At 40.2% G+C, this 24,602-nt stretch overlaps 1 protein-coding gene across 4 annotated transcripts in view; it reads right to left on the reverse strand.

Moving 5' to 3' along the window:
* Window positions 1–24,602, reverse strand: part of THEM4 (thioesterase superfamily member 4) — a 47,862-nt gene that overhangs the window by 15,887 nt on the left and 7,373 nt on the right. For all 4 annotated transcript variants that reach the window (XM_043458632.1, XM_043458624.1, XM_043458618.1 and 1 more), the window contains exons 2-5: window positions 19,625–19,811; window positions 10,189–10,351; window positions 8,909–9,019; window positions 950–1,074 (exon numbers count right to left, since the gene is read on the reverse strand). In XM_043458632.1, the coding sequence (XP_043314567.1) occupies window positions 950–1,074; window positions 8,909–9,019; window positions 10,189–10,351; window positions 19,625–19,811 (586 nt within the window). The remainder of the gene's footprint in view (window positions 1–949; window positions 1,075–8,908; window positions 9,020–10,188; window positions 10,352–19,624; window positions 19,812–24,602) is intronic.

Consider the following 24,602-nt stretch of genomic DNA (forward strand, 5'->3'; position numbering starts at 1 on the left):
AATAGCTTTAGAAATATTTAAGAAGAAAGGAAGGGGTGAAATGGAAGGAAGAAGAAAAAGGGAAGAGAATGGGAAGAACCTCTCTATTTTTTCTGCACTAATGATGGCATAAATACGGTCACTGTCCTGTATCTTGTATTTTTCGTTCAGAATATAGTAATGACATATAGCTCCATATCATACCAAAAGAGTTCCCTTATTCTTATTTGTTGTTTAATTGCTCAGTTGTGTCCGACTCTTTGTGACCCCACAGACTGTAGCCTTCCAGGTTTCTCTGTCCATGGGAGTTGGCTGCCATTTTCTTCCACAATAATTTTTATGGCACACACAATATAGTATATGGATGAACTGTAGTCTCTTTACCTAGTCTCCTATTGATAGATATCTATGTTTGGCCAATCTTTGGCTAGGTCAAATAACATTGCATGAGTAGCACAAATACTAGAACTCTAGAGCAACCTTAGAGGCTTCCCAGGTGGCTCAGTGGTAAAGGATCTGCCTGCCAAGCAGGAGAAGTGAGTTCAATCCCTGGGTCGGGAAGATCCCCTGGAGAATGAAACAGCAACCTATTCCAGTATTCTTGCCTGGAAAATCCCGTGGACAGAGGAGTCTGGCAGGGGGTCCATGGGGTCCCAATTGAGTCAGATAAGACTTAGCGACTAAACAACAACAGAGCAACCATACGCACGTTGTAATGTTGCACACATGTTAGTATACCTTCAGAATAAAATCCTGAAAATGGGCCAAAAGGCACATGAGTAAAATTTTGAGAGATACTGGCAAACAATGAATAACAATAGCTTGTTCTCTGCATGACAGGGAATTAAGAATTTCTGGGCATGCATGGGTTAAAAAACCAAACCAAACCAAACCAACCCCACCCCTCCCCAAACAAAAAAACCCCAAATAGCTGAGACCAAACTTAAAATAGAAAGTGGCAACTTCTTACCTGTTGCCTCTGAGTATAGAGTCTTCTCATCAACACTTCGAACATTACAGGAAGTAAACAATTTCCTCCCCTCAAGTTTATCAAGTTGGCTATTTATCACAACAACAGAACAAAGAGGGACAGGTCTGCAGAACAAAAAAGGGAAAAAAAATCAGTTTTTATCAGATTTATGTAACACTGAGAGATGATCAAGCGCATGACAGGGGTGGAAATTTCTGACACTTGGGTATCAGTGGGTACTGACTGTCTTAGATAAACTGCTCCTAAAGTGGGGCTGACATTACCAGCCGCTCACACTCCCTTGCTCCCAAGCACAACTGCGCTCAGGTGGCTCCTGGGCATCCAGTCCCAGCCTGCTGTTGTGGGTTATGTTCAAAGAGATCACCAGGGATTCGATCTCTGTGATGGCAGGGACTGTCCCATCTGAAGGGAGCTGAAATCCTTTAAAGAAATGAAAATAGGACCATGGAATGGTCCTAGTCAGCTTCTCTCATTTTCTCTGTCATAATCAAAATTTCTCACCCAATCCACTTTAGAGTAACTGTTACTAGAAAGACACTGAATAACAAATTGCTGGTATTAGCTTAATGTGCTAAGTCAGAGCTGTCCAACAGAACTGTAAGTGATGACAGAAATGATAAGCCACAGCTGAGCTGTCCAACATGGTTGCCAGAGATGGCTATTGAGCATTCAAAATATGGCTATTGTGAATGAGAAACTAAATCTTTAAATTAGTTTAGTTTCAATTAATTTATATTTAAATTTATATAGCTATATGTGTCTACTGGCTACAGTCAACTCTGGGAATCTTAGAGATAAAGTGCTGTAGTGAAAAACGTTGTTTTAGTTAGTAGAAACACAAAGTAGAGAAGGATATGTGTTTTATGTTCCCGTAGTACCATCATGTGGATGAAGGAACTACTCCATGTGGAAAGGAAATGAACACTCTGATTACCCTTCTGTCCAGTTTTTGCTCCCATTAGCTTCTCCTGAACTTCTTGATGAAAAAACTGAGCTTTGCCAATCCAGTATTTACTAAGACCTAGGGGACATTAGGTGTTCTTGCCTGTTCAGCATCTCCCTTTCCTACTAACATTGCTCCTTTTGTTTATCCATCTGTTCTACCTCTCACCACTCATCCACACACCAACACTCCCTTTTCTTTGGGGACTCAGTCCCATTTTTAACCCATATATGTCGACTAGGGTTGACAGCTGACTCTTTTCCCCCACACTCCCTGACCATTCCCCTCCCCGCCACGACCCCCACAGTGACTGGTTGCGCATATATGAGCATGAGCTGAGACTCTCAATCCTGGAACTTGTGCTGGAGCCCTTGGGGCTGGGTTCTTTTTCTGTTTGAGTTGCTAGGCTTGCAAGATACAAGCCTGCCTATTAGCTGTGGCACTAAGTTGGGAAAGGCTACCCAAGTATGGAGAAGATCTAAAGGAAAGTGTGACTGAGACACAGGCACAGATTCCTAATGGCATCATTGAAATGCCTGCACCCAGACATACCTGTCTTCTCCACCATGCAAGCCAATATGTTCCTTTTTTCCTTGAGCTATTGTGAATTAAGAGGTCTGTCCCTTAGAATGAAAAGTTCCTTGTTTAATAAGAGAAAGTAAGAGAAAGGAGAAATAGAAAATAATATAACTGTTTATAGAATATAATTTTCTTAATGCAACTAATATTTAGGCACAGATAAACTTGATTGGCATAAAAAACAGGCTTCATATCATTATACTTATCCAGTTTTATTAGACAACTTACTTAGATGTGTGTTAGAAGCAAAAAGAAAGATAATAGATGTACAAGCAAATTTTAAAAATAAAAGAGAAAACACACAATAGAGAGGCTTAAAAAGCTAAACGGTGAATCTGACAAATAGATCAAGAAAACAGAGCATAAATAAATAAAGCAGAAAAACAAACAAAAAAAATAAACAAAAAAAAGAAAAACATCTACGTCTACTTTATTGACTATGCCAAAGCCTTTGACTGTGTGGATCACAACAAACTGTGGAAAATTCTTAAAGAGATGGGAATGCCAGACCACCTGATTGGCCTCCTGAGAAATCTGTATGCAGGTCAGGAAGCAACAGTTAGAACTTGACATGGAGCAACAGACTGGTTCCAAATTGGGGAAGGAGTACGTCAAGGCTGTATACTGTCACCCTGCTTATTTAACTTATATGCAGAGTACATCACGCGAAATGCTGGGCTGGATGAAGCACAAGCTGAAATCAAGATTGCTGCGAGAAATAGAAAAAACCTCAGCTATGCAGATGACACCACCCTTATGGCAGAAAGTGAAGAAGAAGTAAAGTGCCTCTTGATGAAAGTGAAACAGGAGAGTGAAAACTTGACTTAAAACTCAACATTCAGAAAACTAAGATCATGGCATCTGGTCCTATCACTTCATGGCAAACAGATGGGGAAACAATGGAAACAGTGACAGAATTAATTTTTTGGGCTCCAAAATCACTGCAGATGGTGACTGCAGTCATGAAATTAAAAGATGCTTACTCCTTGGAAGAAAAGTTATGACCAACCTAGATATCATATTAAAAAGCAGAGACATTACTTTGCCAACAAAGGTCCATCTAGTCAAGCCTATGGTTTTTCTGGTAGTCATGTATGGATGTGAGAGTTGGACTATAAAGAAAGCTGAGTGCCAAAGAATTGATGCTTTTCAACTGTGGTATTGGAGAAGACTCTTGACAGTCCCTTGGACTGCAAGGAGATCCAGCCAGTCCAACCTAAAGGAAATCAGTCCTGAATATTCATTGGAAGGACTCATGTTGAAGCTGAAACTCCAATACTTTGGCCACCTGATGTGAAGAATTGACTTATTTGAAAAGACCCTGATACTGGGAAAGATTGAAGGCAGGAGGCGAAGAGGATGACAGAGGATGATATGGTTGGATGGCATCACTGACTCAATGGACATGAGTTTGAGCAAACTCTGGGAGATGGTGATGGACAGGGAGGCCTGGCATGCTGCAGTCCATGGGGTTGCAAAGAGTCAGACACAACTGAGCGACTGAACTGAACTTAACTGCAAGGGGAAAAGAACAGTAGAAAAAGCAAACAAAGGAATAAATGTAGAAAAATAGTAATAGGTTTAAAAAATGAAAAATTGAAATTAAAAAAAGAGAAAAGAAAAAAAAAAGGAAAACTCCCCAGAACTCCAAAAGCCCAATGTAGAGGCAGAGGTTTAAAACAACAATAAAAAATGTGACTGAGGAAAAAAAAAGCTCAGAAGCTTAATTAGATTTCATAATGCCAATAAAATTGACAACTGCAAGAGGGAGAAAAAAAAAAAAGGAAAAAAATCCAAAAGAATCTACATAACAAGTCAAAAACATAAGAATAATAAATGTTTTTCTTGAGTCATTGGTGTCAAGAGTTCTTTCCCCCTCTGGGAGTCACAGTCCACCTTACCTCCCTAGGATGCCCTCCAACACTGTGTTGATTTCTGGACCTGCTGTGGGGGCAGCTCAGATTCTAATCTGGTCCTACTCCTGTGTGTTCTTGCCTCCAATGTCCACAGTTGTCAGAAATAGTGCATTTTCTTTTGTGGGAGCTCTCAGTGTCTTTTTATATACTCCATAGACACAGAGTCTGCCTAGTTGATTGTATGGATTTAGTCTGCAGCTTGTAGAGCTGGTGGGAAGGTTTTGGGTCTTCTTCTGTAGCCACACTGCCTCTGGGTTTCAACTGTGGTTTTATTTCCACCTCTACATTTGGGTCATCCACTGGGGTTTGCTCCTGAGGCTGCCCTGGAGGACTTGGGTTTGCCCCTGTGAGGGCCAGATGTGAAGATGGTGCAGCTGCTTGGGTCACAGGGGTTCTGGCAGCACCAGGTACTCAGGGGAGTTGGTGGCTAGGGCAGCAGGAAATGTAGTGCTCTAGAAGGGTATGGTAACCAGTATTGGCCAATATGCTCCAGTATTCTTGGTTGGAGAACCCTCCTGACAGAGAAGCCTGGTAGGCCACAGTCCACAGGGTCGCAAAGTGTTGGACAGGACCGAAGCAACCCTGTGCACATAGATGCAAGACTTTTTTTGTCTGTGGCAGCTCTGCCCCAGTGAGAGTTGAGTGTGAAGGTGGCGCAGCTGCTGGGCTTTCGGGGACCCTGGCAGCGCCAAGTGTGCAGGGACACGGGCTGCCTCCACCACAGGAGCTATGGCACTCTCAAAGTCTTTTTTCGAGCCTCTTGTAGCTGGTGATCAGAAGGCCTCTTTGGCCAGTCTTTCTCTGTAGCTCCACCCATTCAGGCACTTAAGAGTGCTTGCTCCCTTGCCTGGGGCCCTTCTCTGTTGTTTAGCGAGTCAGGCACATAGAGAGGCCCCTTTGGCTGGGGTCCTACTCTGTAGTTTGGCACATCAGTCACTTAAAGGAGCACCCTGGGTGGGGTCCTACTCTGTAGTTCAGTGCATCAGGCATTTGATGGGCCAGCCTCTCTGCTGTTCAGCTGCCAATGCTGGCGTATGGGGAGAGAGAGGCTATAGTGATGGCTCCACCTGCTATGCGTGACTCAGCAGTATCTCCTTGCTTCCATGGCTGCTCTTCTTTCCTCCACAGGTATTTCCCACCACAATCTCCTTCCTCCCCTCCCCTTGATCCATCTCTCCACAGTCAACAGCAGCCCTTGCCCTGGGATTGCTCCACAACCCCTCAACTCCAGCTCTCAGCCTCTGCACCTTCCAGGAGACCCGCATCCCTGTCTGGGGTAGGTATGGCTGCAGCAAGGACTGTCTGATTCTCATTCCATTTAGGCTGCCACAAATCAGCTGTCTTACTCTCAGCCTTAAATGTTTCTCCTCTGACTCAGATAATTGTTCCAATGTGGGGGTCAGACCCCTGCCTCAGTTCTGCCACCCACCGAGGGCAGGTTCAGTCCTACTAACATTCCTGTTTTTCCCCCTAGTTCCTTTATCCTACCAGGTTTTGCGTGGTTCTATATATTCTTTTCCGCTGGTCAAGTACTCCCATCTGCTCTCAGCTGGTGTTCTGCATGCACTTCTGTGTCTGAAGGTGTATTCCTGATGTATCAGTGGAGAGAGATGTACTCCATGTCCACTTGCTCCTCCACCATCTTGTTTTCTCCTCAATGACATTTTTTGTAGAAAAAGAAAAATCCACCTAAAGTTTACGTGAATCTCAAGGGACTCCAAAGAGCCAAAACAATTTTGAAAAAGAAGGAAAAAGTTGGAAATCTCACACTTCTTGATTTCAAAACACATTACAAAACTACAATAATCAAGACAGTGTGGTACCGGCTAAAGACAGACTATATAGATCAATGGAACAGAATAGAAAGCCTAGAAATAAACCCTCACATATACGGTCAAATGATTTTCTACAAGTGACCAAAACCACTCAATGTGGAAAGGACAGTCTCTTATTAAAAAAATGGTGCTGGGAAAACTGGATATCCACAAATAGAAGAATGAAGTTGGACTCTTACCTTAAACCACATATAAAAAACGTAATGTGAAAAGGACTGAAGACCTATATGAAAGACCTAAAACTATAAAACTCCTAGAAGAAAACATTGGGGGAAAGCTTCATGATGTTGGTTCAGCAATGAATTCTTGGATATGACACGAAAGACAGAGACAACAAAATTTAAAAAAAAGGAAATACATCAAACTTAAAAAAAATTCTGTGCAAATGGGAATGTGCATGTGTGCTAAGTCACTTTAGTTGTGTCCAACTCTTTGTAACCCTATGGACCGCAGCCTGTCAGGCTCCTCTGCCCATGGGATTCTCTAGGCGTGAATACCGGAGTGAGTTGCCATGCCCTCCTCCAGGGGATCTTCCCAATCCAGGGACTGAACCTATGTCTTTTATGTCTCCTGCATTGGCAGACAGGTTCTTTACCACTAGTGCCACCTGGGAAATGCAAGGTTAAGTGTAGATGAAATAATAAGATTTTGTAATCACTGAGATAATTTGATAATTAGAAGAAACTAATTTGATGTTTAGTTAAATCCAATTATGTTTTTAATTAGTGCTTTAGTATTTAAAATAATTTATATTGTATTATTTATGTGTGGATTTATTAATATGTCTATAGTTGTAGACTTTCAGGTGGTCCAGTGGTTAAGAATCTACCTGCCAATGCATAGGACATGGGTTTGATACCTGGTCTGGGGAGATTCCACATGCCCCCAGGGCAGCTAAGCTCATAAGCCACAACTGAAGCCTGTGTGTCCCAGAGCCCATGCTGTGCAACAAGAGAAGCCATTGCAATGAGAGGCCTGCATATTGCAACTAAAGAGTAGCCCCCTGCTTGCTGCAACAAGAGAAAGCCCTTGCGCAGCAACCAAGACAAAAAATAAATAAAATTTAAAACAATGTCTGTAGTTGTGTTAGTTGATGACACTGAATTTAATTGGGGTGACAGTTAAGGAACCACTTTCCCAATCTCCTTTAATGCTAATGAGATTAAATGGGTGTGTTGTGCAGTATTTTCAGGAAGTCTCTTTGAAAGAGAGAAGACAGCTCTATCCCTATTCCTCAATCCTGCTGTGCAGGCATGTGATGACAGCTCCTATTGGCACTCTGAACTGTGAAAAGATGAGCTGGGAAGAGCCTGCAACTCTGGAGCTGCCATACTAGATTTCTTTCACATAAGTTTCTATCTTGTTTAAGTTATTTTTATTTTCAAGTTACTATTACTGGTAGTTGGGGAGGAGGAAGTTAAAGCAGCTGGCCTCCAATTTTTTGGTGTGTGTGTGTGTGTGTGTGTGTGTGTTGTGGGGAGCAAAGAGAAATACTCCCAGGAGGCAAGTGACTCTGACTAATTTTTTCTCACTGGGCCTGCAGGTAATTAGACCAGGAGCTGGCAAAGTATGTCTCATTGGCCAGCTACCTGATATGTCTCATTGGCCAGCTACCTGTTTTAAAAATAAAATTTTATTGCAACACAGCTATACACATTTATTTATGTATTGTTTGTAGTTGCTTTTGTGCTATGCTGGCAGAGTTGAGTAGTTGCAGAGACTGTATGGCCCATAAAGCATAAAAGATTTGTAGAAAAAGTTAGGCTGACCCCTGAAATAAAGTAATGATACATGCTAGGGGGAAGAGTCTTCTCCTATAGAATGCCCTGAGTAGGACATACCTGGATAAGTATTACTTAAAGTAAATAAACCCATAATCTATGAAGCATGGCTCCCTAATGACTGCCACAGAAGCCATCCAACTCTCTGGGGTATAATATGGAGATGTTTTGTTACCCACATGTTTCCTACTGTGTGAAATAATAACCCTCAGAAACTTGTTTGGAGATCTTCTCTACTAACCTCTGTTTTTAAACTCTGTTCTGCCCCATTGGTCTCCTTCTCTATGCTCATGCCAATATCCATAATATTTGATTGACTGTAGAGGTATAGCTGCATAATTGAAGAATTAAATAAGATCATGCTGAGCTTTGTTTTTGATGGATACCAAACTTTTCTTGCTGCCCTTTTATTTCTTTGCGTAATGTTATATAAAACTTATGTTTTGTTATGTAGTGGTATTTTGTGCTTCACTCAGATTCCTTTCAATCCTTTTTCCCCTTTGCTTTTTGGATACTTTTCTTAGAGCCTGCTCTGCTCAAAGACTGTGAGAGAGAAGTACTTGGGAATTTATGGTCCCAGGGTAGTTCTTTTCTTATGACGAATGTGTGAGAGAATATGAAGACTCCAGCTCCCTTGCCTGAGGTAGGGACAATCCCAAGGTACACATTTCACTCTGGAATTCTTTGCATGTTCAGGATGAAGCTACCCTTTGCAGGACGGAGAGCCTAACCCTGGGTGACTTCCTTTCCTGTCCTTCTCCCATGCCGTAGCTAGTTTCCTCTGGGAGTACTTTCTCTCTTGCACAGAAATCTTTTTCTCAGGGTCTGCTGCTGGAGAATCCAACTTATGACACCTAGGAAGTAAAGAATACCCATGAATTTACCTTTTAAAATTGATGTTGAGATTTGCAGTCATGACAACTTTGCCAGGTATAGTTGCACATGAACCAAGAGCAGTATCTATTATTGCTGCAATGGCACCTCCATGAAGGAATCTAGGTACAACAGGAGGAAATGAGAAAGATATTCAGAAGTTCTGAGAACAGCCCCTTCAGAGACAAAAATTATCCAAGCATCCCATATAATATATTTCTGAAAGTTCCACTTATTTAATAGTTCATGTTCAAGGTACTAAATATCAAATTATATTCATGTTCTTCTCACCTTTCTTTTGTTCATAGCATAATGCTGTAGTATTTGTAACAAAGCTAGAACCTAATAATAATCAGGTCACAAGTAAGCAAAAAGTTAAAATGCAATTTAGGAAATTTATGTTTTTATCAAACTAACTATATACATCATTGTTTAAAAATTTAGGAAATGCAAACAAACAGAAGAAAAAGAAACTAAAGATTATAAGGCCATCTACTGCTGTTGCTAGGTCAGAGAAGGGAACTCTCCTATACTGCTGGGGGGAATGCAAGTTGGTACAGCCACTATGGAGAACAATATGAAGGATCCTTAGAAAACTAAAAATAAGGGGAGGGGGGATCGGGATGGGGAATACATGTAAATCCATGGCTGATTCATGTCAATGTATGACAAAAACCACTACAATACTGTAAAGTAATTAGCCTCCAACTAATAAAAATAAATGAAAAAAAAAAAAAAAAAAAACCAAACCCTAAAAATAGAGTTACCATATGATCCAGCAATCCCACTCCTGGGCATATATCTAGATGAATGTGTGCTAAGTTGCTCAGTTGTGTCTGACTCTTTGTGACTCCATGGACTGTAGCCCACCAGGCTCCTCTATCCATGGGATTCTCCAGACAAGAATACTAGAGTGGGTTGCCATGCTTTCCTCCAGGGAATCTTCCTGACTCAGGGATCAAGCCCACATCTCCTGCATTGCAGGTGGATTCTTTACTGCTGAGCCACCTTCAGGGAAGCCTATAAGGCCATCTATGACAAACCATTATTAACATGTTAATGATACTCTCTAAAATTATATGCTTGCACTATGTCCTATGCTTTTGTCATTCAATAATTTGCATCTCTCTCTCTCTCTCTCTCTATATATATATATGTATATATATCCATGTCAGTAAATATATATATCTTTCTATATTACCACTTGAATGCCTTTATTGTAGTCCATTGATAACAAGGTGATACTGTAAGATACTCTCTTAGAGCCACATTTCTAGGCTATCATTCTTACCCAGGTTTTCCTTCCAGATAAGGACCTCCTTGAAACAAGCAAACTGTCCTTTTCTCATCATTATTACTGAATATCACATATTCAAAGCCCAGGCCATCCTCAAAGCCTCTGGTGAAGAGCTGGACCTGTGATAGTCGTCCTTCTTTCACAACCTTCTTTTGTTCTGCAGGGCAATCAAATGGATGGGCACATGAGAAACAGGTATGAGAAAAACATCATGTCAGAGACAAATATCTGTTCCCTGCGAGAATCACAGGTCAATGGATGATTGATTAAAATGCCAACCAGGTGCAAAATTGAAGGGGATCGGAGAGTTCCAGAGAAACAGAATAGAGGATATATGCTCCTGTGGAATTGGTCTAAGTGAGGACACAGTAAAAAATAAATGAAATCAAAACAAAGTACTAACACATGGCAATCAGGAAATACAGTACATAAATGTGAAGGGAAAATGGAATAATATAATATAGACAGAAATCCTTCTTCAAATAAGTGCAGTTTAAATGGGATTTAAAAGAAGTGAGGAATGTAATAGTAGAGAAGTTTTCCTTGCAGACATGAGTTTAACCTGAGCAGAAGATAGGTATCATACTGAATCAGAACCTGAGCCAGTTCAACCCAATATTCAATGTGATTATGATGCTTGAGTCCCAAACTCAGGGTCAGAACCATTATGGTTCATGAAATCAAGTTAGTGGGTTGTAAGGCTTTAAAAAGAAACTTAAAAAAAAAATACTCATGCTTCACATATATCCTGGATAAGTACTACTGTACTCATTTAGATATGATTTTTCAGTTATACAACTGTGCACAAGTTGTGTGTTCTGGGTTGTGAGTCAAAATGTAGGTAACTTCAAAATAAAGACTAAAAACTACTGCTCTGAGGAAAGGGCATATTTGTTCTTTCATATCCATTTTAAGATTTAATTCCCAAAACTCTCAGCTTTCTTTTATAGCTCATCATGATTTGCTATGTATAATGCTGTTTCCTTTATTGCTACAAGATTTACATTTACAAACTTGAAAAAGGATATGAGATGAGAAGATCTGGGAGAAGTGGGGAGGACAAGAAAGGATGCCTGTTATTTATGCCTTGAGCATTTGGTGGCAGACACCCTGTCTTTTGGATTCCATGTGCTCAACAACTGGCACATAGTCACACACTATGTTCATTCTTGCAGTTGTTGAGAAATTGAATGATTTGAAGGGCCAAAGAAACTTAAAATTGAGAATCAGTCTCATGGCACAGTAGAAAGAGTCTTGTCCTGGGAGTTGGAAAATTTTTTGTGACTTAGCTTTGGCCTAGAATTCGCTCCTTTCTCCATTCTTTATCCATACAGCGAGTAGATAAATCTAAATGACCCCTAACGTTTGTCCCAACTCTGACATTCTGGGACTTCAGGATAAGATAAGCATCAAATCTTTCTAATTTTTTACTTAGGATTTCAAAACTTCTGGTCTAGATCACTAAACATTGAGGTTACCTCATAAAAATGGTGGAAAAAAAGATGGTGGGAAAGTCTGTTAGAAATGCAGGCTCTTGGGCTCTACTCCTGACCTACTGAAGCTGAACCTACAGTTTAACAAGATTACCAGGTACTTCATCTTCATGTTAAAATCTGAGAAGAACTGGTCTTTTAAAAATACTCCTCTGAAGGTAGCAGAGGAGTAACATGATCAAATTTGCATTCAGAACCTCTGCCAGTGGGATGCAAGGAGGCAGATAAGAAAGATAAGTGAGGGGCTTCCCTGGTGGCTCACCGGTAAAAGAATCCACCTGCCAAGGCAGGGCACACAGGTTTGGTCCCTGCTGGGGAAGAGCCCACGTGCCAAGGAGCAACTAAGCCCGTGTGCCACAGTTATTGAGCCTGTGATCGAGAGCCCAGGAGCCACAACTACTGAGCCCACACTCAGCAACCAGTGAACCCTGTGGGCCATAGAGCCCATGCTCTGCAACAAGAGAAGCCTGCAGACTGCAACAAAGAGTAGCCCCTGCTTGCTGCAACTAGAGAAAAGCCCACACCACAACTATAGAAAGGCACACATAGCTACGAAGACCCAGCATAACCCAAACTGAATAAATAAATAAAAGTGAAAAACAAGAGAGCCTGTAAAAAAAAGATGAGTGAGAAGATCACTGAAACACTATCAAATCACAACCACCAAACTTTTCTGAGTCGAGGGGTGGTTTTCTCCAGCTATGTGAGGGCCTGTGCAAATAAGAGGTGGCAGATGGCTGGATTCATCCAGGGCTGGGGTTATCCCGCACAAGTATGCTAAAGAAGTTCAGATAAAAGAGGGCTATGGAGATAGTGAGAAAGTAGAGGACTCGATGAGATGACAGTCTTAATGAGGCCAAGTAATTTTTTCTGTGGGGCCTTTGCCCAAGTAAGCTGGTAGGAAAAAGGTTGTAGTCAAAAAAAGGATGTCTAAATGTGTGAATTTGGAGCTTGTGCATTTTCTGAAGATGAAAAGGCTCAAGATGTCTAAGGGAGCGTGTTGCTGGGGCTGTGCAAAAGAAAGTTTATGAGGAGGTAAATAAACTGAGTAGCTATGATGTGGATGCTGGGTTGCTGAGAATGGTGTATGGAACTGGGTAGAGAGGAAGACAGTTAACCAGGTGCTGAAATGCTCAACATATGAGGGAAAGGTTGGTAGATGACAGCTACAAGAAGAGGAAGTTAAGGGTGATAAAGTCAGAAGGTATAAACCTCAAAAGGAATGGGGGTTTTCTAAGGAGCAGAGGAAGTAAAGATTTGAAAGCAAGTGTGGGTAGAAGACAGGACTTCAAACTCCTCCCTAGTCTGAGAGGGTCAAGTTTCAGGCAAGACAGGGTAGTTAGGTTGGATGAAAGGATGAATAGAAACATGTGGAAACTGAACCCTGGAAACCACTGATATTTACAGAGTGGACAGAAGGAGAAAGGGAAAATTGCTCAGAGAGGTTTGTGAAAGCCAACAGACAAAACATTTCAAGGAGAATGAAACTAACAGGTAGATCAGCACAGTAAGGACTGAAAAATGCCCATCAAATTTGACAATTAGGTTGCTAGTGGCTTAAGTGAAGACATTTCAGTAGAGCTATTAACATAGAAGCCAGACTGCACTGGTTAAGTATACTTAATTAATTGTGTGATGTGTTCAATAGTTAGAATGGAATTAGTACTACAAACTGCTAAATTTCCCCCTCATTTGTAAAATAGTTAATTCTTATTTCTCTCTGTACTGGCAGTTCTATAAAGAAACTTATAAATTACCATTTTTCTTGGTAAAGGTGCTTTTATTTTTGCTTCATTCCTTCAGCAAATACTGAAGTACTCAGCAAATGCCATGAGGAAACTAAGGCAAAGAAAGGTAAAGTAACTTGCCCAAGGTAACACAGCTTTAAATTGTGGAAGCGGAATTTGAACCCACTCACTAAATTTCAACCATTAGATTAGGAAGTTATCTTTTGGATGGCCTCTAAAGCCATGTGACTGAATAAGATTACCAACAGAGTATAGTGAAGCAAGGAGTACTAAGGTTGGAGACATGGGGCACCCTAACATCAAGTTTCAGGACAAGGAGGAACTGGCAAAAGAAACTAAAAGGCAAGAGGCAGTGAAGTAGAAGAATGTGGTGTATTGGAAGCCAAGTTCAAGGAGAAAGGAGTTGTCAGCTGTGCCAAAAGCTAAGTGAGGTCACTGGTTAGCAACATGAAGCTCACCGGTGACAGTAGTTCTGATGGAGTGGTTGTGAGTGAGAATCTGCCTGGAGAGGGTTTAAGAGAGACTAGGAAGAAAGAAACTGAGATGTGGCATGTCTGTACGCTGATGAGAGAGATGTAGCAGAGAAGGGATGTCCTTAAGTAGGCCAAAGGGCTATAGTACACACATTGACAGCTTGACCGCTCATAAGAGTATGGTTAGTTCATTCACCACAGGACAAAGCAGAACATCAGGCACAGATACAGGGAAGAAGCAGGAGTTGTTTGGAAATTCTCTTCTGATTGCTTTGATTTTCTATGAAACAGGAGACAAGAGCAGCTAAGAGTAAGGCTTGAGAAAAAGAAGGTAGGAAACAGTCATCCAGGAGAGCAGGAGAGTGAATAGACAAGGGAAAAATAAAGTATGTTGGCCAGGCAACATTAAGGGCCTACTTGGGGTCATTAAACAAACAAACAATCATCATGGGAATTCCCTGGCTGTCCAGTGGTTTGAGCTCTCTGCTCCCACTGCAGGTGGCATGGGTTCTAATCCTGGTTGGGAACTAAGATACGGCAAGTCGCACAGCATGGCCAAAAGAAAAAAGAAAACAACCCCAAAACACCACAATCCCCAAATGCTTCCCTAAAGATATGTTTACATGATTAAAAGGTAATGAGTAAAATGAGAAATATCTGTGTAAACTTCATGAAGTCAGGAACCCTATCTGTGCACTCAGGCTTGTTTCAGGAATATGCTTTGTAGAGCACAGATCCTCAACAGATAGTTGCTGAATGAACATACAAAGGGTGTTGCAAATAAGAAACCAAAAAGGCTGACTCTAAAAATAAAGAATGTATACACTTTAGGCATACACACACACACACACATACACACACACACACACACACACACACACACACACACACCCAATATGCTACTGGAGATCAGTGGAGAAATAACTCCAGAAAGAATGAAGAGATGGAGCCAAAGCAAAAACAACACCCAGTTTTGGATGTGACTGGTGATGGAAGTAAAGTCTGATTCTGTAAATAGCAATATTGCATAGGATTCTGGAATGTTAGGTCCATGAATCAAGGCAAATTGGAAGTGGTCAAACAGGAGATGGTAAGAGTGAATGTCAACATTTTAGGAATCAGTGAACTAAAATGGACTGGAATGGGTGAATTTAACTCAGATGACCATTACATCTACTACTGTGGGCAAGAATCTCTTAGAAGAAATGGAATAGCCATCATAGTAAACAAAAGACTCCGAAATGCAGTACTTAGATGCAATCTCAAAAATGACAGAATGATCTCTGTTCATTTCCAAGGAAAACCATTCGATATCACAGTAATCCAAGCCTAAGCCCCTACCACCAGTAATGCTGAAGAAGCTGAACAGTTCTGTGAAGAGCTACAAGACCTTGTAGAACTAACACCCAAAAAAGATGTCCTTTTTATTATAGGGGACTGGGATGCAAAAGTAGGAAGTCAAGAAACACCTGGAGTGACAGGCAAATTTGGCCTTGGAGTACAGAATGAAGCAGGGCAAAGGCTAATAAGAGTTTTGCCAAGAGAACACACTAGTCATAGCAAACACCCTCTTCCAACAACACAAGAGAAGACTCTACACATGGACATCACCAGATCGTCAACACCAACATCAGACTGATTATATTCTTTGCAGACAAAGATGGAGAAGCTCTATAGAGTCAGCAAAAACAAGACCAGGAGCTGACTGTGGCTCAGATTATGAGCTCCTTATTGCCAAATTCAGACTTAAATTGAAGAAAGTAGGGAAAACCACTAGACCATTCAGGTATGACCTAAATCAAATCCCTTATGATTATACAGTGGAAGTGAGAAATAGATTCAAGGGATTAGATCTGATAGACAGAGTGCCTGAAGAACTATGGACGGAGGTTTGTGACATTGTTCAGGAGGCAGTGATCAAGACCATTCCCAAGAAAAAGAAATGCAAAAAGGCAAAACGGTTGTCTGAGGAGGCCTTACAAATAGCTATGAAAAGAAGAGAAGCGAAAGGCAAGGGAGAAAAGGAAAGATACACCTATTTGAATGCAGAGTTCCAAAGAATAGTAAGGAGAGATAAGAAAGCCTTCCTCTGTGGTCAATGCAAAGAACTAGAGGAAAACAATAGAACGGGAAAGAGTAGAGATCTCTTCAAGAAAATCAGAGATACCAAGGGAACTTGTCATGCAAAGATGGGCACAATAAAGTAAAGAAATGGTATGGACCTAACATAAGCAGGAATACTAAGAAGAGGTGGCAAGAATACACAGAACTATACAAAAAAGATCTTCATGACCCAGATAATCACAATGGTGTGATCACTCAGTTAGAGCCAGACATCCTGGAATGTGAAGTCAAGTGGGCTTTAGGAAGCATCACTATGAACAAAGCTAGTGGAGGTGATGGAATTCCAGTTGAGCTTTTTCAAATCCTAAAATATGATACTGTGAGAGTGCTGCACTCAATATGCCAGCAAATTTGGAAAACTCAGCAGTGGCCACAGGACTGGAAAAGGTCAGTTTCATTCCAATCCCAAAGAAAGACAATGCCAAAGAATGCTCAAACTACCACACAATTGCACTCATCTCACACGCTAGCAAGTAATACTCAAATTCTCCAAGCCAGGCTTCAACAGTACATGAACCCTGAACTTCCAGATGTTCAAGCTAGATTTAGAAAAGGCAAAGGAACCAAAGATCAAATTGCCAACATTCACTGGATCATCGAAAAAGCAAGAGAGTTCCAGAAAAACATCTACTTGTGCTTTATTGACTGTGCCAAAGTCTTTGACTGTGTGGATCACAACAAACTGTGGAAAATTCTTAAAGAGATGGGAATACCAGACCTGACCTGCCTCCTGAGAAATCTGTATGCAGGTCAGGAAGCAACAGTTAGAACTGGACACAAAACAACAGACTGGTTCCAAATTGGGAAAAGAGTACGTCAAGGCTGTCTATTGTCACCCTGCTTATTTAACTTATATGCAGAGTACATCATGAGAAATGCTGGGCTGGATGAAGCACAAGCTGGAATCAAGATCACTGGGACAAAATATCAATAACCTCAGATAAGCAGATGACACCACACTTACGGCAGAACGTGAAGAACTAAAAAGCCTCTTGATGAAAGTGAAAGAGGAGAGTGAAAAAGTTGGCTTAAAGCTCAACATTCAGAAAACGAAGATCATGGCATCTCATCTCATCACTTCATAGCAAATGGATGGAGAAACAGTGGAAACAGTGGCAGACTTAATTTTTTGGGGCTCCAAAATCACTGCAGATGGTGACTGCAGCCATGAAATTAAAAGACGCTTACTCCTTGGAAGGAAAGTTATGACCAACCTAGACAATATATTAAAAAGCAGAGACATTACTTTGCCAACAAAGGTCCATCTAGTCAAGCCTATAGTTTTTCCAGTGGTCATGCATGGATATGAGAGATGGACTATAAAGAAAGCTGAGTGCTGAAGAACTGATGCTTTTCAACTGTGGTATTGGAGAAGACTCTTGAGAGTCCCTTGGACTGCAAGGAGATCCAACCAGTCCATCCTAAAGGAAATCAGTCCTGAATTGGAAGGACTGATGTTGAAGCTGGAACTCCAGTACTTTGGTCACCTGATGAGAAGAACTAACTCATTTGAAAAGATTCTGATGCTGGGAAAGATTGAAGGCAGGAGGTGAAGGAGACGACAGAGGATGAGATGGTTGGATGGCATCACTGACTCGATGGACATGAGTTTGGGTAAACTCCGGGAGTTGGTGATGGACAGGGAGGCCTGGCATGCTGCAGTCAATGAGGTCGCAAAGAGCTGGACACGACTGATTGACTGAACTGAACTGAACTGGACTGAACTGGTCCACGATATTCTCCAGGCCAGAATACTGGAGTATGTAGCTGTTCCCTTCTCCAAGGGATCTTTCCAACCCAGGGATCAAACCCAGGTTTCCTGCATTGGAGGCAGATTCTTTACCAACTGAGCCACCAGGGAAGCTCCCAACCTGTTTTGTATTACAAAACTGAGGTTAACTTTTTGCAAGGGAGAAATATCAATAACCTCAGAAATTTACATATAAAGGAAATCACCATCTCTGTATCAGTAAGAGAAGGACAACTCTGTGTCACAAGAGAATCTTTTCAAGGGAGAAAGCAACAACTTACATCTTTTCCTTGTAATCTCCCCATACTGCCTCCTATCCCCAACACTTTTCTTTTGTCTTTAGTTGAAATGGTATTTAACCCAGTGGCTTAGACCATCTAGGGGAGTTACTCACTACTTTCCCCTGGGTATCTCCCAGGTATACATGAGGTATATGTGCTAATAAACTTCTTCTTTTTTTTTTTTTTTAAAAAAACAAAGCAATGGGTAGAAAAGGTGGCTGTACATTGTTCCTCCCAATTCTATATGAGGAATCTCTTTTGTTGTTATTAAAGTGCATCTATTTTTTTCACAGCATGTATTACCATCTGACTTACTTTGTTTTCATTATTTAGTGATTTGTCTCTCATTACTCCAGAAGGGCAGAGATTTTAGGTAAAAAAAAAAAGAAACAAAAAACCAAGTACAGCATCTTAAGCAGGTTCCTTGGCGTGTGTTTCCTCCTTCTCTTCTTATTTCTCTTCTTCCTACAAGTATGTATAAGGCACTTACTATGTACCAGGTACTATTCTAAGCACTGGAGCTATAGTGGGGAACAAAACATACAAAAACTTCTGCCCTTATGAAGCAAACAGTCTAGTGGTGAGAGATAAACCGTTAAAAAAACACAAAGCATTGTCTTATGGAGATAAGTACTATGGAAAAAAATAAATAAATATACCTTAAAATGCATATTATTAAGTGAAAGAAAACAATCTGAAAAGGTTACATACTGTATGTATTTTGGAAGAGGCAAAATCATGGAGAGAGTGAAAAGATCAGTGGTTGCCAAGTGTTTGGAGGGAAGAGGGAGAGATGAACAGAAGGAACACAGTGAATTTTTAAGGCAGTGGAACTATTCATTATGATACATGTCATTATACATTTGTCAAACTTCATAAAGTATTACACAAAGAATGAGCCCTGATGTAAACTATGGACTTAAGTTCATGTTACCAATATAGTCTCATCATCATAACAAATATACTTTACTATGGCAAGATATTAATAAATGGGAACCTGGCAGAGGGAAATAAGGGATATTTGAGAACTCTGCACTCTTTTCACTATAGCCCTGAAACTACTACTAAAAAAAAAATCTATTAATTAAAACACACACACACACACACACAGAGGACAGGAAGTGCGAGCGTGTATGTTGGAGGTGGGGTGATCTGTCATGGGAGTTTAGAGTCTGTGAGATGAGGGGGTGACTTGAGTGTTCTGAGCTTCCTGGGGGGACAGAGCCACATACTGGGACAAATAGTAAATGAAGGTTAGTGATGACAGCCTCAAGACAGAAAGGTGATGAGAATGTGGGAGGGTGGAGGCTTTCTGGGGCCCCTTTCTGCTAATGCTGATGAAGATGCCATGGTGGGGGCAGGCTTATTAATGGCAATAGACTTTATGCTCTCCCACAATCTGCAAAATTCATTGAGATTTCTGGCCTAGAAAACTGGAGAATATAGCAACCTCCCTGCACTCTCCTCCTTCCTTTTTTCAAGTGATAATTAGTGCTTCAATCTGTTCTTACTTTTATATTTGATATTTAAGTATTCTATATGGGAGAGTAACTGTTCCTACCAAGGAAATAGGTCTTGAAGTCTTCTCTAATTTGAGTAGATGTATGTCGATATGAAGGCAAACGTTGCCAGGAACCATCTTCACATTTCTTCATAAACTGGTCAAAAAGGAGTTTTAAGTCCTTGCTCCAGCTGGGGTTGGGGAGAGCCCAGTCCTTATGAATGACTTTCTCAGCAGAAAACAACCTCTAAAAGGAGAAAAAGGAGAGTAAAGGAAGGTACAGCCGATTTCATAACATATTCTATTTTCTAAGACTATCTTACTGCTTTTCCTCTTCCCCAAAGCTTGTCATTTTGAAGTGGAAACAAATTTCTAGCATCACCTGGCCCTCCCTCCTTAGGAGAAATGGGAGATTGAGAGGATAAATGATTTGCTAAAAGTCATCCAACTAGCTAGTGGCAGAGTTGGTATTAAGTCTGCAGAGCCCCTTCTTTTTCTCAAACCTTAATGAAGCACAGGTGAGCTAGAAACTGGTAATAAAGAAAGATGAAGGTCAGACAACTTTTCTCTATGTAAAAGGTGCTACCAGTGGGAAACACGCAGGAAGCCAGAGCACAGAGGAGAGGTATATTCATCTCAGATTGGGTAATCAGGGAGGGGGTCCTTTGACTTGAATCTTCACTAGATTCAATTAGACAAGCAGAAATCAACCAGACAGAAAGAGTATTGTAGGCAAAGGAATATTGTGTGTAAAGTCAAGGAGACATGAAACAGTTTTGAGGGCCTTACAACAACCATACGAAGTATGTAGTAATTATATCCCCATTTTACAGATGATGAAACTAAGGGCTCAGGACTTACCTGGTGTCCAGTGGTTAAGAGTCTGCCTTCTAATGCAGGGGACTTGGGTTTGATCCCTGGCTGGGGAACTAAAAACCCACATGCCAAGGGGCAACTATGACAGTGGACTGCAATGAGAAGCCCTGCAATAGTGCACTAGAACTAAGAGAAGCCCTAGGTGCTGCAATGAAGACCAGTGCAGTCAACAAATAAGTAAATAAATAAATAAAAGAAACAAGGCCTCAAGGAAGTTTGGCATTGTTTCAGTACAAGGGGAGGAACATGACTGTGAGACGCTTCCACATTAAGTTAACTGGTTTGAATTGTATCTGCAGTGCTCTTGGTGAGATTTTAAACAAGGGAGTGACAAGATCAGATTTGGTCATAATGTGAAAGATAGTGAGAGTGATTTCAAGATTGGAATTAGAGGGCCTTGTCTGGAAGCTACTGGAATAACTCAGCTGAAAAATTATGAATGCATGAGGCAGAACTGGTGACTATTTGGATAAAGGAGAGTGAGGGAAGAGGAAAAATACCAGAGCTAATCCCAGGTTTTTGAACTATGTAACAGAGTCGGTGAAAGAGCTAAATGTTCTTTCTGAAAGAGAATAGAAAGACAACACAAAGAAAGAGGAGGAGGCTGGAGGAGAAAAGCTCTTGGAGTCACAATAACCACAGCTTCCACCAGTGCTATTTCCCTGTAGCGTTCAGCACTGCTACAACACCAGTGCCCACGCAGCAGGTGGAAAGGTACAGGGGCCCTGGAGGATGAGGGACAAAGTGTCGTTTACAAAGGAGCTCAACAAAGCAAATGTCCACAGGCACTACAAAGGAAAATCAGTTACTGTGACTTGTGCAGAAATCCTAGAACATTAAGAATGCACTTCCAGTCACCCTTATCAAGTCATTCAGATTCAAAGTATCTGCAACACTTGGACTACACCCAGGGTACAGGGAGGTACACTTACTGTGATGAAATAAACAGCCAAACAGGCTTCTGCTGACCTCAGGGTTGGGTCCTGGTCAAACGGTAAGAATTTAGGGAGCCTGTCTTAAGAACTCTATGGAACTAAACACTTCCTAGCTATAAAAAGTGTTGACTTCATGAGGGGAAATATAAGTAAGATTGAGACTACTCCACTCCCTAGCCTAGTACTTGTACCTTTGTTTTTTTTTTTCCCTATGGTTTTGGATTGGCTCGTCCCTTCAGATTTTCAGCTCAAAAAATTTGGTAAGGAAAGAAAAGAAAAACAAAAAAACTTTAACCCACTTATTATCTCTTCATATTAATATAACTAATGGTAAAATTTTGATATATTTCCTCCAAGTTTTTGTAACTTTTCTCAGTATACTTGTAATCTCAGTAAGAAATGTAATTTTTCTTTTACGTCATCACTTAAAATTCTTTAGTGTTGACTTTCTCACGTCCTAATCTGTTATAACCATTTTCAACAGCAGAAAAATAGTCCTTTAAAATGATATACTATACTTTACTCAACCATTTAAATTGTACATGTAAATTGTTTCCAGTCTTTTGCTGCTTTAAATGAAAAGGACCATTGGAACATTATGAATATGGTATTTTCTCTACTTTGGATTATTTCCTTAGAATTCAGTTCCAATCATGTAGTTTTTAAAGTACGTAAATTCTGAAAGTAACATAATAGACACAATTAGTCATAAATTAGTGTGTATTGACCAATACTTGTCAATTGAGAGAAGAGAATGTGTAAGCTTTGGAGTTGTGAATTTGGGTTTACCTCATCTATAGTTTTCATTCAAAATAGGAATCTCTAGGTTTGATCAGTTCTAGCATCCTTTTATGGGCCAGTGCAATAGAGATAATAGAAGACTTTTAGGAATTAGAATGACTCCCTTGATCCTGGGCTCTCCCACCTGACTTTTTAAAATATTTATTTTTAATTGGAGGATAATTACTTTATAATATTGTGTTGTTTTCTGCCACAGATCAACATGAATCAGCCATAGGTATACATATGTTCCCTCTCTCTTGAGCCTCCCTTCCACCTCCTACCCCATCCCATCCCTCTAGGTTGTTACAGAGCATGGATTTGAGCTCCATGAGTCTTATAGCAAATTACCACTATCTATTTTACATATGATAATGTATATGTTGCAATGTTATTCTCAATTCGTCTCATCCTCTCCTTTCTCTACTGTGTCCACAAGTCTGTTCTTTATGTCTGTGGCTCCTTGGCTGCCCTGCAAATAGGTTCATCAGTACCATCTTTCTAGTTTCCATCTATATGTGTTATTACATATTTGTTTTTCTCTTTCTGACTTACTTCACTCTGTATAATAAGCTCTAGGTTCATCTACCTCATTAGAACTGACTCAAATACATTCCTTTCTATAGCTAAGTAATATTCCATTATTACATGTACCACAGCTTCTTTATCCATTCATCTGTTGATGGACACCAAGGTTGCTTCCATGTCCTGCTATTGTAAATGGTGCTGCAGTGAACATTAGTGTACATGTGTCTTTTTCAGTCATGGTTTCCTTCAGGGTATATGCATGATTGCTGGGTCATATGGTAGTTTTATTCCTAGTTTTTTTAGGGAACCTGCATATAGTTCTCCATAGTGTCTGTATCAATTCACATTCCATCAACAGTGCAAGAGGGTTCCTTTTCTCCACATCCTCTCTAGGATTTACTGTTTGCAGATTTTTTTGATGGCCATTCTGACCTGTGAAAGGTGATACTTCATTGTAATTTTGATTTGCATTTCTTTAATAATGAGCAATGTTGAGCATCTTTTCACATGTTTATTAGCCATCTGTATGTCTTCTTTGGGAAAATATCTCTTCAGGTCCTCTGCCCACTTTTTGATTGGATTGTTTTTCTGGTATGGAGCTGCAATAGCTGTTTTTATATTTTAGAGATTAATCCTTTGTCAGTTGTTTCATTTGCCATTATTTTATTCCATTCTGAGGGCTGACTTTTCACCTTGTTTATAGTTTCCTTCAATGTGCAAAATTAAGTAGGTCCTATTTATTTATTTTTGTTTTTATTTCCATTACTCTAGGAGGTGGGTCATAGAGGATCTTGCTGTGATTTGTGTCAGAGAGTGTTCTGCCTATGTTTTCCTCTAAGAGTTTTATAGTTTCTAGTCTTACATATAGGTCTTTAATCCCTTTTGAGTTTATTTTTGTGTATGGTGTTAGGAAATATTTTAATTTCAGTGTTTTATATGTAGCTGTCCTGTTTTCCCAGCACCATTTATTGAAGATATTGTCTTTTCTCAATTGTATATTCTTGCCTCCTTTGTCAAAGATAAGGTGCCTGTAGGTAGATGGATTCATCTCTGGGCTTTCTATCTTGTTCCATTGGTCTATATTTGTTTTTGTTCCAGTACCATACTGTCCTGATGACTGTAGCTTTGTTGTATAGTTTGAAGTCAGGAAGGTTGATTCCTCCAGTTTCATTCTTCAGTATCAGGATTACTTTGGCTATTCAGAGTCTTTTGTGTTTCCATACAAATTGTGAAATTATTTGTCCTAGTTCTGTGAAAAATATCATTGGTAGTTTGATAGGAATTGCATTGAATTTATAGATTGCTTTGGGTAGCACAGTCATTTTCACAATATTGAATCTTCCAATTCAAGAACATGATATAGCTCTTCATCTGTTTGTGTCATCTTTGATTTTTTTACATCACTGTTTGATAGTTTTCTGCATACTGGTCTTTTGTCTCTTTACGTAGATTTTCCTAGGTATTTTATTCTTTCAGTTGCCATGGTGAATAGGATTGTTTCCTTAATTTATCTTTCTGATTTTTCATTCTTAGTGTATAGGAATGCAAGGGAATTCTGTGTGTTAATTTTATATCCTGCGATATTACTATATTCATTGATTAGCTCTAGTAATTTTCTGGTGGCATCCTTATGGTTTTCTATGTATAGTCTCATTTCATCTGCAAAAAGTAAGAATTTTACTTCTTTTTTTTCTAATCTGGATTGCTTTTATTTCCTTTTCTTCTCTGATTGAGAAGCAGCCAGGACTTCCCAAACTACATTGAATAATAGTGGCAAGAGTGGGCACCCTTGTTTTCAGGTTTTCACTGTTGAGAATAATGTTTGCTCTGGGTTTGTCATATATGGCATTTATTATGTTGAATATTTTCCTTCCATGCTTGTCATATATGGCCTTTATTATGTTGAATATTTACCTTCC

The sequence above is a fragment of the Cervus canadensis genome, chromosome 2 (assembly GCF_019320065.1).
Source record: "Cervus canadensis isolate Bull #8, Minnesota chromosome 2, ASM1932006v1, whole genome shotgun sequence".
Taxonomy (NCBI): domain Eukaryota; kingdom Metazoa; phylum Chordata; class Mammalia; order Artiodactyla; family Cervidae; genus Cervus; species Cervus canadensis.